The sequence below is a fragment of the Leopardus geoffroyi genome, chromosome E1 (assembly GCF_018350155.1).
Source record: "Leopardus geoffroyi isolate Oge1 chromosome E1, O.geoffroyi_Oge1_pat1.0, whole genome shotgun sequence".
NCBI lineage: Eukaryota > Metazoa > Chordata > Mammalia > Carnivora > Felidae > Leopardus > Leopardus geoffroyi.
Window position 1 is genome coordinate 16106780 of NC_059330.1, and position 14537 is coordinate 16121316.

The 14537-nt window shown below is 53.2% G+C and overlaps 1 protein-coding gene across 7 annotated transcripts in view; it reads right to left on the reverse strand.

Moving 5' to 3' along the window:
- The window catches only part of ABR (ABR activator of RhoGEF and GTPase), a 185233-nt gene that overhangs the window by 127964 nt on the left and 42732 nt on the right, over window positions 1–14537 (reverse strand). Inside the window, exon 1 of one of the 7 annotated variants that reach the window (XM_045487765.1) lies at window positions 11420–12080. The exons of the other annotated variants lie outside the window; for them this stretch is intronic. Coding sequence (XP_045343721.1) covers window positions 11420–11480 — 61 coding nt within the window. The 5' untranslated portion in view covers window positions 11481–12080. Of the gene's footprint in view, window positions 1–11419; window positions 12081–14537 lie in introns of those variants that run through there. 7 annotated transcript variants of the gene reach the window in all.

Consider the following 14537-nt stretch of genomic DNA (forward strand, 5'->3'; position numbering starts at 1 on the left):
CTTTATAGGAAAGCTGTTGGACGTGTCTAGAATCTTGAAAAGAAAGTTTCCTCATCTATAAAACTGGATAAAAATAGTTGGGACCTCCACGGGAGGTGGAAGATTAAATGGAACATTGCAAAGTACTTAAGGACAGTGTCAGGCACCCTATAAATGGCAGCCTTTGTTATTCTTCTTCATGCCTCTAAGGAGTTCAGAGTCTGGCAGAGAAGAAAAGACAACAGATGCAAAACACTACAAAACAACAGGTAAGAAAGTGCTCCACGATGTGGCCCGGAGCAAGCAGGGTTCTGAGCTGGGGACCTCACTGGGGTGAGCACTATAATCAGGCTTGGGGTGGGGGGCTTCCTGGAGGCGGTGGGAGGCTGAGCAAGGCTTGAGGTTGGATGGGAGTTCACCAGAACACGGAGCGTGGCTGTGGGGAACTGAGAAATCTGAATGGATAGTGCGAGGATCCCCCTGCATGGGGGATCTTTTTTTTTTTTTTTTAATGTTTATTTATTTTTGAAAAAGAGACCACGGGCAGGGGAGGGGCAGAGAGAGAGCGACGCACAGAATCCAAAGCAGTCTCCCTGCTGTCAATGCAAAACCCGACGTGGGCCTTGAACCCATGAACTCTGAGATCGTGACCTGAGCCAAAGTCAGACCTCGACCAACTGAGCCACCCAGCTGCCCCTGCATGGGGGATCTTTTTTTTTTTTTTTTTTTTTTTTTAAATTTTTTTTTTCAACGTTTATTTATTTTTGGGACAGAGAGAGACAGAGCATGAACGGGGGAGGGGCAGAGAGAGAGGGAGACACAGAATCGGAAACAGGCTCCAGGCTCTGAGCCATCAGCCCAGAGCCTGATGCGGGGCTCGAACTCACGGAGTGCGAGATCGTGACCTGGCTGAAGTCGGAGGCTTAACCGACTGCGCCACCCAGGCGCCCCCATGGGGGATCTTGAAGGCAGTTTGGATCTAATGTGGAGAGAAAATGCCCCAGGGCAAAGGAGAGGAGATGGAAGTAGGTTTACCATAGGTAGAGCCACATGGAAAGCCGGTGGCGCCTCAGGAGACATCAGAGAAGGGACTTGGGGGTGCTTATGCATCCCCTGCAAGGGCCTGGCTATAATGGCATGGATCAGCCAAGACAGCATCCCCAGGCCAGAAGGAGCATTTCAGACGTCAAATTTGTGTCTTGTCCTTCCCCTCCAGGGAGCAGGAGACAGAACCAGCTCCTGCTTTCAGTCTCTGAAGGTTGTACACACTAAGATGGCACACAGTGCCCACTGACACATCTAGGTGGGCACCATCCAGGCGCAAAGGGGGAACGTCAGTCAGGAGCTGCCATGGGGTCTGCAGAATGTTTGTCCACCTAAATCAAGGGGAAATGGTGCTTCCACACGGCTGAGTGGCACACCAGCTGGTCTCTCATTAACCCTCTGGATGATGCGCTAGAAAATTAACAACCAAGGCATTCTGCTCCATTAACACTGAAGTCGGCCCTTCAGGGGGTAAGGGGGGTGGGAAGGACACAGATTTTGTCTAGACAGTGGCACTCAGAAAAGACCAGATGCCTGAGCTCCTGCCACACAGGCAGGGGGTGAACACAGGAGACCCCCATGACAAAAATCCCCAGCAGAAGCCAACCACAATGGCCGCACTCTCTTCTCATCCTTGGTGTGAGGGTAACAACCTTTCACAGGTTTACTGGGTGGATTAAATGAGATCATGAACATACGAACACTAGCTCAAGTCTGGTTGGTACCCATTAGACTGTCCAATCAATTGCTTCATTCTTTTTGTTTTTATCGAGAAGGGGGCTCAAAAGAGACACATGTCATGGGTTGCCTTTCATCTGGCTAGAATCCAGTTTCAGAAGGGTCTGACTTGGTTCACAGTCTGCAGTCAGTCTCCCAGGGATGGGAATCAAGGAGCCCGGAGCTCTGCTACCCAAACTGTGGTCCTTAGACCTTCAGCAGCATTGGCATCCCCTGGGAGCTTGCTAGAATGCAGAACCTCAGGCCTCAGATCTACTGAATGAAAACCTGCGTCTTAACAAGATCCCCAGGCAATTCAAATGCACGACAGAATTTGAGACTCTGCTCTAGTATATTTGTCCCTAGGAGAAAATCATCTTTCTCTTCTCCTCTCCCACCACGGGAACGATGGAGCCCAGGGCTCTGGGTAGATAGAAGTAGAGAATGCCACCGCAGAGGGGCTCTTTGATTAGCACCTGCTTGCTAGCCGCCCTGCATTAAAGCACACTCAAGCACATGTTGAGAAAGTTATTCCCTTCTTGATTCCTTTCAATCTCCCTGTTACTGAAGAAGAAAGACTCTGTTTGATACTGGCATGTCTTTAACATCCCTCTCTCTATCTTCTGTTCCTTTTTCTTTAAACAACGGCTGGGGAGGCTCAGACCTAGATCCTTCCAAGGGCAACAGTGTATAATTAGGATTAGTAACATTGTTTAGTTTTTAGCGTGTTTATTGGTAAGGTAACTTTTGGTTTATTGCAAGGGGTACAGAATTTTCACTAGTTCTCTTTCTAAGTTATATTTCAAACAACAAATCAAATTGAAGAAGAACGCTAAGTTCATAAGAACAGAACTGTGTAAATCTGGCGAAAATCACAACAGCGGTATATACATGACTGCGGTCTGGTAAATTATTATTCCTTACGGTTCATAAAAGCCCTCTGAGATTATCGTGTCCACTGTTTTCTTACTGCACGTCCTGAAATCAATGTAGTAGGTCATGATCAGCACTTTCTTGGTTTGCTTTGAATGGAATAAAAGGGCACGAAAATCTAAGTGCATTGCAAATGTTGCAGAAAGGGTAAGTACTGCCCTGTGAAATTTTGTATTGCTCTGCACACGTGCTTATAACGTAAAGGTACTGCGTTCAGGTTGCAAGTTAGGAAGTCATTCACCTAGTCCAGTCTTCCCTTTGATGGGTGACCCCACTGCTAACTTCATCCCAATGGTGAGGAGTCGACTCCTTTGGCCAGGTCACCCGTGAGCACACTGCCCTTCATGCTACACCCTGGAGGTCCCCACCTTAGCTCTCTGGCTCCTCTCTCATGACACAGAGATGACAACAGTAGCTACCGCAGCAGGTTATTAAACGGGCACTCCCCAGCTCTGCTCAGGTGAGGAAGGAGTTGAGCAGCTTGCGGTAAGGCCACTGTTCTGACCTGCACAGAAGGACCTGTGGAGAAGCACTAGGGTGAAGTCGCGTCCTCTTTGGAAGGACAGGATCGCCATCACCAGGCCCTCTCAATTCTTGGGCAGCCCATTTCATCAGTCTTCCCCGAGTGGTGTCTCTTCCCTTGAAAGACAGTGGAGGCTGGGGGGCGGGGGGTGCGGGGAAGGGCAGGAAGCACAGGAAGACCAGGAGAAAGCTCGGGGGGTATGGGGGTACGCCACAAGGTTGCACCTAGAAGATGGATCTTGTCCAGGCTGAGCCTCTGGTCTGGCTGCGTCCTGGAACCACAGGGAGGCAGAAGCAATGGAAACTTCTTACTAGAAACTCCTCTACAAACAGGAGCAAGGGAGGGAAAGGTTCATGGGTCCCCACACCCAACCAAAGAAGGATTCCTAAAAATGCCTACAGGCTTCGTGCAGGAAGTAAGCTGCCCATGAAGTTGTGGGCAGGGAGGGGAAAGGAAGAGAATGGGGTCAGGGAGCTCCCCCCTTCTCCTCCCCACTGGCGCCTTCTGGCTTTGGTTCTCAGCTCAGGGCAGGGCGTTCCTCCGTTTTATCCCATCCAGAACACTCACCACACACAAACCCTCTTTGCAACCATGTGCTAGGGTGTAAGCCACCAGGCACAGGCTGCCGCTCAGCAGGGGACTCTGGGCTCTGGGGCTGTGGGGGTGTGGGGAGAGGGGCTGAAGGGTCTGCACCAAACCAGCCCATCATTAGCATGCTGCGCGTGGGTGAGTTCAAACACAGAGGCTGGATCTGCAGCCCAACTGGCCCTGGGCCTCGGCAAAGGACCTTGGTGTGCAGTGGCCTGATTTAGGGCTGAGGGCCCTTTATTCTCCTTTGGAAACTGTGGAGGTGAATTTTAAAAGGCCTGAGAGTGAGGCCAGTGTGGCTCTGCCGAGTCCTCTCCTCCTCCAGCTCTCATCTCCTTGCCTCTGGCCCTGCTCTGCTCTAGAAACTGGGAACTAGCTGTACTCCATTTCTATCCCCAAAATCTATTTTCTCTCTTTCCCTTCAAACTTTATTTTATTTATTTAATTATTTAATTTGGTTAGCCATCAGTGTTTCTTGGCAATAATCCCAGGGATAAGGTAATGGTGGGATACGGGCTCCAAGTGCCCACGGGGAGATCTCCTTGGGATCATTCCTTAGGAAGAGGTAGGCCAGTGGATGGGCACATACAGGCCCCCTGAAGGCTGAGAGCTTTCTGAGCCCCATGGGGGAGCCAAGCCTGTCTTTACAGTTGTCATTTTAGCTAGAGAGGTGAGCAGATCAATCAACATCCACAAACTACCTGGCCAAGGGGGGGGGCCTCACTGGCAATGCGGTGAAAGGCAGGGAGTGTGGGAGAAAGCACAGTTCAGAGTCCAGCCAACCTTGTGCTCGAAGCCTGGCTTGTCTTCTAGCTCTAGAAGCTAGAAGCTCTCATTCTCTTGAATGAATTACTTAACTTCCCTAAGCTCATTTCTTCTCTATAAAATACAGATAACAATTCCTGCCTCATAAAGTAGGGCCTGTTGAGGACTGGTGATGACAGGGTTAATGCCTAGGACAGTGTCGACACATAGTAGGTACTCAACAGCATTGGCTCTCATCATCATTGCTGCCAGAAGGCTGCACATAGAATCAGAGCAATCTGAAATCCGATCCACTTCAAACTGGAGCCCTTTGGCAATAACCTCACAGGGCCTCTGTTCCCTTGTCTATAAAACAGGAGGGATAATGACAGTTACTTTGTTGGGATGTTAGGGATAATTCAAGGAAAGTATGTAGCACAGCATCTGGCACGTAGTAGGGCTGGTTATATGTCACATCCGTTCTTCTTAGACCAAATGGAAAAACTAATCTTGACAGACCAAGCAGGACTGACGAGCTTCTTTTCATGGGCCCAGGGGTCATGAGTGACCCAAGGGTGAGATTTCTACGTACCTTTGTGGAACCTAGTCACGTTTCCCAAAGAGGCCCCCATTGTATAGAACACCCTGCCACTCTGACCCCAAAACTCTCAGAAGGGGTTTTTTCACCTAAAACTGCACCTTCAAGAGAGAAACTCATTCACAAAGATGGCCCACGGGCTGTTTAGGCCCAGGGTAACTTGCAGCTGAACAGGGCGACCACAAGTGAGGAAATCAATTGCTGCTGTGGATAGAGATGTCCCCCAGGTAGGGAAATAACTGGGTTTAATTATACAACATCTTTGGTCTCCGTAATCTTGATCCATTAAACCCCTGCTGCTGGCCAGGAGGCAATGCCCAGGAGGAAGGGGTTAGCCCAACACGCTAATAGGATCAGCCCTTCAATCCCATGAAGGTAATTATGGCCACGTCCTCCCCCAACAGCCCTGAGTAAACCCACAGATCCTTAGTCAATACGGGGCTTTTCTACGCGGCACCAGCTCCGCCAACATACCAGAGAGGCCAGTGGCCATGGCATCCGGAGTGACAAAAACTCTGAGCTCCATCAGCCCTGGTCCACCCAAGGCCTTCCATCCACCCAACACTTTCTGGAGATCTTGCTCACCTTTAGGCAAAATGCCTGACCATATCATCTTCCATGTTTATCTGTGGTCTAGAGGGATATGTAGGCATCAGAAGTGAGGGTGGAGAAAAGAGAGAAATGGCATCTGATCAGTTAGGTCACTGCAGAACCCACCTCATCTGCCCCATCTCCTGAAGACACTGGTCCTGTTAGTTTCCATATGGCTAGTAAACCCATATTCAGTTTTCATTCTGGTGTGGTAGGGAAGGAAGGGGAGAAAAGAAGATAGGAATGAAGCATAGGTACAGAAAACTGAGTGAGAGACCCCAAAAAGGTCTGAATCTGGGACAGAGAACATCTATTCTCCATCCAGTCAGTCATGGTACCAGTTGGTCCCACCTTTGAGGGCTCTTGGGCAGGGGGTTGGATTGAGCATCTAGCCCCAATCTCCATATGGGGCCATTTCTGTAAGTCTGCCTACTGCCCTGATTTCTTTCTTCACATTTACAGGGTCTGGACAGGTTCTCCCCAAGACTCAGAAACAAGCAGAACACTCCCACTGCCAGTCAAGGGTATCCATGGCTCCCACTGACCCGATCTTGCCCAAAGAAATGCAAATGAAGCAGACCAAGGCCACGAATTAAAATCAATGTCTCCTATTCTGCTCTGGAGACAGCTAAGCTACAGGCCTCTCCTACTGGTGTTCAGTGGAAAGTTCTAAGAGCCTGTAGGTAGAATGTGATGGGTACTGGAGCCCCATGGATCACCTCCACCCACCACAGCCAGGGGCCCAGCAGAGGAAAACAGTGACGGATGTGGAGCTGACTGTGAAGCTGCCTAGTTCCTGGTTTGCCCCCAAAGGGTTCAAGCTGAGCCAAACAGCTGCAGCACCAGCCCTGGCAGTGAAGTCTTCCAATTGCACAATCACAAGCCCTGGCAACGCGTGGGACTCCCTTGGGGGGTCTCCGACTCTACTACAAGCTACTACAATTACCAAATCCACACAGCTGGAAACTTGTGAATGGGCCAATGAATCGGTTTCTGGGGTTTCTGGTGGAGTAAGGAGTTAAGGAGCCAAGAACCCAAGAGTTTTCTTTTCCCTCTCATACTCACTCATGCAACCAAAAATTACAGAGGGCTCATTACGCATGAGGAGCTGGCCTAGGCACTATCTAAGAACTGGGTCCGGCACTCTGTTCCTGCCAGCCCCCTTCCCCCTTTCCCAGCCCCTTGCCACTCCTCAGCAAGCCTTTCACGGACTCCTGTTCGTGATGAGGGCCGTGTTTGGAGGGCAGTCCAACAGCACTCCTCACCTACAAAGCACCTTATAAACATTCATCAACCCACATGGTGTCCACGAGAGACATTCGTGGCTTCATATTACAGAGAAGTGTGCACAGGGTACCAGAACTGCCCCCAGGGAGAGGACCACACCTCAGAAAACGGCCCCAAGTCTTCCATCGCACCTGCAAGAGTGAGGCAGAATGAGTTTTCTCACTACTCCCCCGTCTGCTACCCACTTAGCTAATTCTTCACAAATGTTCCTGTCATTTCTTCTGTTTTGCCAAAGAACAACAGCAACAATCACAATCACAAAAATTTTTCTCGGAGTAGATGACTTCATCCTTCTGCCAGCCCCACCTCTGAGACTCCAGCAGCCATGACAATAATGGGCTGGTGTTAACAAGAAGGACTAAGTGACTGGGGCCATTCAGAGGGTAAGAAAACACCCATCTGCAGGTGCTCACTAGCATATCCGAGGTGGTCTGAGGCGGCCTCTGTGAGACCACTGCTCTGATCAGACCCACACAGTCTGGGTCAGGCCAGCAGCCTGATCCTTGGTGTGGCTAATATGGGAGTGAGATGAGAAACCTAGGCTGCCTCATGATGCTCTGGAGATGGGTTTGTATCCCCACAGCCCCAAATGCTTTCTTGGCTCTTGGATGGGGCACTGAGTCTATAAGGGATGTGAAAATATCACGAGTGACTGAAATATCCCTTGCAAATGTTGTCTGGGGTAGAAGACGAAAGACTTTCCACTTGAAGAGGTGCCAAATTATTGCCTGCCTGGGGCACATACATGCCTCAATTCAGATCTGTTTGGAGGGTGGTATCCACTTAGAGGGACAGGCTCAGAGCACCCTCCCCATTTTGTTATCCCGCTTTTTAAATTTTTTTAATGTTTGTTTACTTTTGAGAGAGAGCATGCGCATGTGTGCTAGCATGAGCAGGGGAAGGGCAGAGAGAGGAGAGAGAATCCCAAACAGGCTCTGGAGCTGTCAGCTCAGAGCCCAACGCGGGGGCCCAAACTCATGAACCATGAGATCATGATGTGAGTTGAGATCAAGAGTTGGACGCTTAACCTACTGAGCCACCCAGGCACCCCTCACAGAGCTTAATTTAATCCAGTCTAATTCCATGGTATAGAAGAAAACCAAGAGGAAGTGATGTGTTTAGTGGAAAAGGTGATGAGAGAAAGGCACGGAGAAGATAAAATGAAGGACACAGCCTTACAGAAAGAATCACACCAGCTCCAGGGAGAGAATTTAGGCAAGGCATTGAGGAGCAAAGCTGACATTATTACAGTGACATAGGAAAATGACTGGGACAGAGACAAGAAGTGGGATGGCTGGAAGCCTTGTCTGCCACTCCAGCTTATCAGGAGCAAAGACCTTGCTCCCATCAGTCCCGTATCACACTGGCAGCTGGGAGTCAACCTGTCTCCTTGAGTCAGACAAATCACCATCACCGTGGCCCTTCAGGACTTCTACCGCAGGGGAGAGGGGCCTGCTGCCCACCTCTTCTCAAATGACTACCAACCTGCAATGAAAATGCACATACTTCTCCTGGGATAGATGCTGAAGCCACAAAGAATGAGCTGACAACTCCAAAGGCAAGAAGTAAGTCAGAGGAGGGGCCGGTTGGCAGCCTGGCATCTTAGGAGGAGAGAACCATCAACCTCAGTGAGTTCAGAGCCTCAACCACCCGCACCTTGGCTCCAGGACCAGCCCCCGGTTCCTACAAGAGGCACGTGGACTCCTGTTGGGCTCAGAGTCATTTGAGGCCACTTATCCTGCTGGAAGAATCCTGTGAACACAGAGGACCAAAGAGACAGATGTCCCCCATTCCATGACATTCCAAGGCCTTGAGCAACTTCTGACATATCTAGGTGACACTAAGAGTCTTCCTTACCAACCTAGGGTGTAATCTGAACTGCAGCTTTATCACTTATCACTTATGTGACTTTGGATAATGACTTGAGCTCACCAAGCCCCTCTTTCTGCAAAATGGAGATAAGACTACCTGTCTCACACAATTGTGTGGTCTGGAGAGGATGGATGGAGAGAGCCTAGCATAGTGCCTCGCACATAGTGGGTCCTCAGGATATGCTATTATCACTGTTACCAGGAGCAGCACTTGGGAAGGGCCTCTATCACTGGGTCATTCACATCTCTAAGAAATGCCCACCCTGTGCCCTGGGGACTTCCCCTTTGCAATTCCTGACGGATTTAGCTTTTGTGGGGACCTGCCACCCCAGGATTGTGAGCCTTGTAAGCAAACAGCTTTCTGAGAGGCAGAGGAACTTCCTCCGGGAGCTACAAAACCTTGCTGCCAGGCAAATGACAGCCTGGGTATTTGTTTTAATTTAGGCTCTTGTCAAGAGGAAACTTCATGGCTAACAGCCCAAACATGACTGCACAGCACCTCCCCAGGAAGCCTCATTCTATGGCTCTCAAATAAGCCATTTTGAGGAGGGAGGCAGGGACTCCTCACATTGCTGCCAAGTCAGTGCCTTCCCCCCTCCAGGCTGCCCCCAGGAGCCCAGGGGCTGGGGCAGCAGCATAGCAGACAGCTCAGATGCCTGCCTGCCTGAGTCAGGGCTGGTTAACAGGCACCCCTAAAGAAGGCCTCAGTCGAATTCCCTTATCAGGTCCCATCTTCCTCTGGTCAGAAATTTTCAAGGAGACCTCAGACAATTTTGCTTCCCTGCTCTAAGTGGCAGGGGGAGGGGTGGTAGGAAAACTTGGAAATAATTAGGTTAGGGAGTCTTTGTCAGGGCAATAGAGAGGAAGTCAGACACAGATTTCCATAGGATTCTACGCTTTGAGAAATACAGAAACCACTACTGGGTTTCGCCAGAGAGCCAGAAATATTTGGGAACATAAGTAGCATGTGAATATGAGGCATTGTTATTACTGTTATTTGCAAGAGCACAGCTAAGAGGTCACTAATCCTTCCTTCAGGTCAGGAGCTGATCTGCAGCAAGGCTCTGAACAGATGTGTGCCCCCATTCACACAGACACACGTGCATACACACGCCACACAGCCATGGGCCCTGACCTTCACCCAACGGATGCTGGCCTCTGCAGGGGAAGGAGCAGATGGAGTGGCTGGGCTTGGTGCAAGACTGACACCCAGGGGATCTGGCTTTGCCCCTTTGATGTTGAAAAGCCAAAGTGGAATGAACCATCACAAGGAGAGCTCCTATGGAGGGGGGGTTGGGGGGGGGGCGGAGGAAGGAAAAGAGGATGGAGGGGGAGGAAGAGGGAGAAGAGGGAGGAGAAGAAGGTGAGGGGAATGATGGGGACCCAAGGGGATACAGAGGTCAGAGGCTGGATACTGAGTACCGAGGGGCCTCCAGGGCAAAGCCTTGGGGGTTCAAGGCACCATCCCTGTCTATTCCTCTCTTCACCCATATAACCGTCAACAAGGTATCGGAGCCAGGTTAACCCTTAAAAATGTCCTTGTCCCATGGCATCCAATGTCCAGAAACTGAGCTTGCCTCCCCCAACTCCTGCCCCCTGCCTCAGGACTCTGGGCTAGGAGACATAGCAAGAGAGTGGGAGGGTCCCACTGAAGTGCTCAGAGAGGGCAAAATCCACTCACTGGCTTCTTCAGGGGCCTGCAGGACCCTCTTCTTAAATCACTGAAAGCTTTGGGGAAGATGTCTCAAGGGAGGGTGGAGAGAAGCGCAGGGCTTTTAGTCACCTAAGCAAGGCAGGGTGTAAAGTGGGGGTGCTCACGGGGAGCCCCCAGAATGTACGAGTGATCAGTTACACATCCCCAGCTGCAGTGCAAGAGCAATCACATGATCAAAGCAGATTTGGGAATGAGGGGGTGGAAAAGCCGAGGTTTTTTTTTTTTTTTTTTTTTCTTTTCTTTTTTGGGGGGTGGTGAGGGTGGGGGTGGCGATGAAGCTGGCAGGAAAGACTGCTGAGCCCGAGGTTTTCAGCTCCTTCAATCCAAATGGCCCCCATGGAGATCTGCCCCTACAGACCCTCCCACCCGACCCCACCTCCACCCCAAAACACACAACACCCCAGGATGTCCCCGAGGTGACAAACTCAGGCGCCAAGGACTTTGCCAAAATGGCCTTTCTGCTTCAGCGTGGACAGAAGGAGCAGTCAGTCGGGGAGCGGAGGGAGCCCCCTACAAGGGCTCTCCTTCCTGGGGGTTGGGGAGTGCTCAGTTACACAACAGGTGGGAAATGGGTGACACAGCTCTCCAAGCCCCGTCGGTCCACTGGCCCCCCACCCGCTCCAAGTCCGCTCTGGGGACCCCATCTGCGGCCGATGGCGGGGGACCCACGCCTCTTCCCCGCCTCCCGGCCCGCTGGCACCCGGCCGGCGGCGCCCGCAGCCCCCTGCCCGCGCCGGGCTCCCCAGACAAGCCCGGCGGTCGCGCCCCGGGGCCGTCGGGGCGCCGCGGCCCGTTCCCGCCCGGCCTCCCCGGCCCGAGCGCACACGTACTGCTGTAGAGGGTGTCGATCCAGGAGAGGCGCGGCAGGCCCCGGTGGCTGAGCGGCTCCATGCCCGCGGCTCGGCGCGGCGGCGGCGGCGGCTCCGTCAGATCGGAAACCCGACCCTCATCGCACAACAAAGGAGGGAGGGCGCGGGCGGCGGGCGGGCGGGCCGGCGGGGAGCCGGGAGGGGCGGCCAGCCCGGGAGGCCGAAGTTGCCGGGCGCGGGGTGGAGGCGGGGGCAGGCAGGGAAACAGGTAGCAGGGAGGAGCCGGAGCTGCCGGGAGAGGAGGGGAGGGCGGGCGAGGGCAGGCGAGCGCCCCCGGGAGCCCTTCCGGCCGCAGTGGCCTCGGCGAGCCCCGCTGCGGATCCCCGAGCGGCGGCCCCGCAGCGCGCCCGCAGACTAGCAACTTCCCGGGGGCTGCGCCGCGGCCAGGGGCGGGGGGCGGGGGCCGCGACCAATCGGCGCGAGGCTTCCGCGCCCCCTCCCCCGCCGCAGCACGCCTCCAGACCCGGTCGGGGGTGCGGGGAGCAGCCCCAGTCCCCACGGACGCCCAGACGCGAGGGGCTCCAGCCCGTGACGGAGGAGTGGTCCCGCGGGGGTCTCCGGGCTGCGGTGCAGGCCCAGGCTCCGCTTCTTCCCCTCAATGCGCTCAGCCGAATTCTGGCAACCCGCAGACTGAGTGCCGCGGGGAGACCTATGGGCCCCGCAGGGGTGACATCACCTGACACCCCAGGATCTCCAAGCGCAGTTTCTGGGGCCGGTGCGGCCGTCAGGCCCCTCCCCTAGACAAGCCTGGGGGACGGCGCTGACGGGGTTAATGTCCTGCCCGCCCGCGGAAAGCCTCGGCCGCGCGGGAACTCTTTCCTTCCAAACCTTAACAACCTCATCTATTTCAACACCCGTGACCTAAAAGCCGGGCAGTTCGGCCCTACACACCAGAGGGCGGCGGCTGGAGAAAGGCGGGAGGCTGGGGGTTGAGTAAGGGCAGTGGAGGACCAACTGGGGGCAGGAGAGCCTCCAGGGTCTTCCCTGGGTTCCCCGGGAGACTTCTTTGGGGATCCACAGCCGCAGCCCAGGAGGCATACCTTGTATATATAATCACATGCAAGCTGAGGGAAGTCTGGGGTCAAGATGCCTCTGAGAACAAAACCTGAGGAAGTAAAATTCCTTCTAAGACCTCGCAAGAGCAGTGGAGAGGTTGGAGGAGGGGGTGGTGGCGGAGGGCTTTAGGCCTCCTAGGTGCCAATTCTATGGGACCCAAGGCAACTTTGCTGCAGATATGGTCCTGTGGGACCCTGGAGGAGGGACCAGGCTAGGGTGGGCAAGGGCAGGGGGCGCTGAAGCTCCTCTCCAGAACCCAACAGAAGCGAAGCAGTGGGCCCACCAAGGGAACCCTGCGCTGGGCCATTTATGCTAGTTTTACCTCAAATAGTGAGGTCTCTGATAGTGGAGCACACCCTCCCCACCCCTCAGCCCCCATCATCAAGCAGCTGACAGGCGAAGCCTTCATGGGGCCCAGCTCTACTGGGCCCCATCCACATGGGGGCAGGGCTCCTTCCTCATCGTTCCAAACAAGCACAGATCTAGTTCTTTTGAGGAGAGAAGCAGACCCTCACCCGTAATGCTGAAAGGAAGCCTGCAGCCAGTTCCGGCAGCTGCTTGGGTAGAGGCCTCCAACTCACAGCAGGTCAGGTGAACCCCTGGGAAGGTGCAGGGGAAGGGTGTGAAAAGCCTCCACAGGTGGCTGCAGTGGGTGTTTTTCAACTCTGAGGTAAGGCTGGCCCCTCCCTGCATCCACTCAGCCTTCCCCCTTCCCAACCCTCCTGGCTCAGACTCTGCCTCCGTCTCCTGCGGCCCCTCCCTGCTCAGCTGTCACCCTCCCACCATCCCTGACTTGCACACAAGACTGGGAGGGCCGAGGAGGCACCTGGAGCTTGGCAGAGAGGGGGCTGTGCATCTCCAATGAGATGCTCCAGAAATAGAGCCAGGATGGGAGAGGAAGCAAATGAGCTCTCAGAGGAACCGGAGGGAGGATGGTGAGGGTGGAGGAGCAGAGAGGGGCCCAGAGCCTCTCTTCTTCCCACGTGGAAGTCTCAGAAGGCACAGAACCCAGAAGAAAGCTAGAAACACGAGCTCAGCCCAGGGAAGCAGCAGCACTGCCCTCTCCCCAATAACCACTACCACCATCAAGGCAGCCTGGGCCCTCTCTGTATCAGCAGGGGTTTTCCTGATGGCCACATCCGGAAACTGACTGCGAGGAGGCCATAGATGTATGTTTCTGCGTGAGACACATACATTTGCATACATTTTACATTTTTATCTACAAAGGCTTGAACACGCTATTTTCAGCATTTTCAAGCTAAAATGTTACAGTTGCTCTCCTTAGCGTTGCCATAGTTTGCTTTTCTCCTACATTCTGTCCAATCCTGTCCTGGACCTCCCGCTCCAGAACACAATATAGGGTACAGGGAGAGAGGAATCTTGGAGGAACACTTCTAATAATTAACAGAGAATGTCTGCGGTACACCTGGCTTGGATCTTAGTGCTTCGCTTACAAGATTATCTCACTGCGAACCTCAATGTCATCTCTGTTCCCTCCATTTTCTAGATGAGAAACCTGAGGCACTGAGCAGCTAAGTAAACCCTTCCAGCCCTCCTCCACCTCCACACACAGTTTCATACACGTGTCCTGGGAAAGGGTAGTTACCTCAAGATGCCCTTGATGCCTTTTCTGGTGGCTTCCAGTAGGTGGTTAACACCACACAGCCCGACTCTTGGCTTGGAGACAGGTGTGTGGGTCTTTGAGCACCAGGGTGCTTTGAGACCGGAACAGAAGTTTCCAGATTCCTGGCACTAAGGATGGGGGAGGAATTTGGAGAGACCCAGTCCAACTTCCTAGTAAGGAAGGAGTTAAATAATCATTCTCATCTGCATTGTGCCAAAGGTTAAGTGCTCTGCCAACAACCCCAATCTCTCCGAGTGGCGGAGGGGCTTTCCTGTGCGCAGACTGCCCTGATTCAGCGAAGTGCAGACCTGCCTGAGTACCCCAAGGCACTGAATCAGCACTCAACGCACCTCATCTTGCAGCCCACACTAACCATTCTCTGTCTAGGCTTTTGAGTGA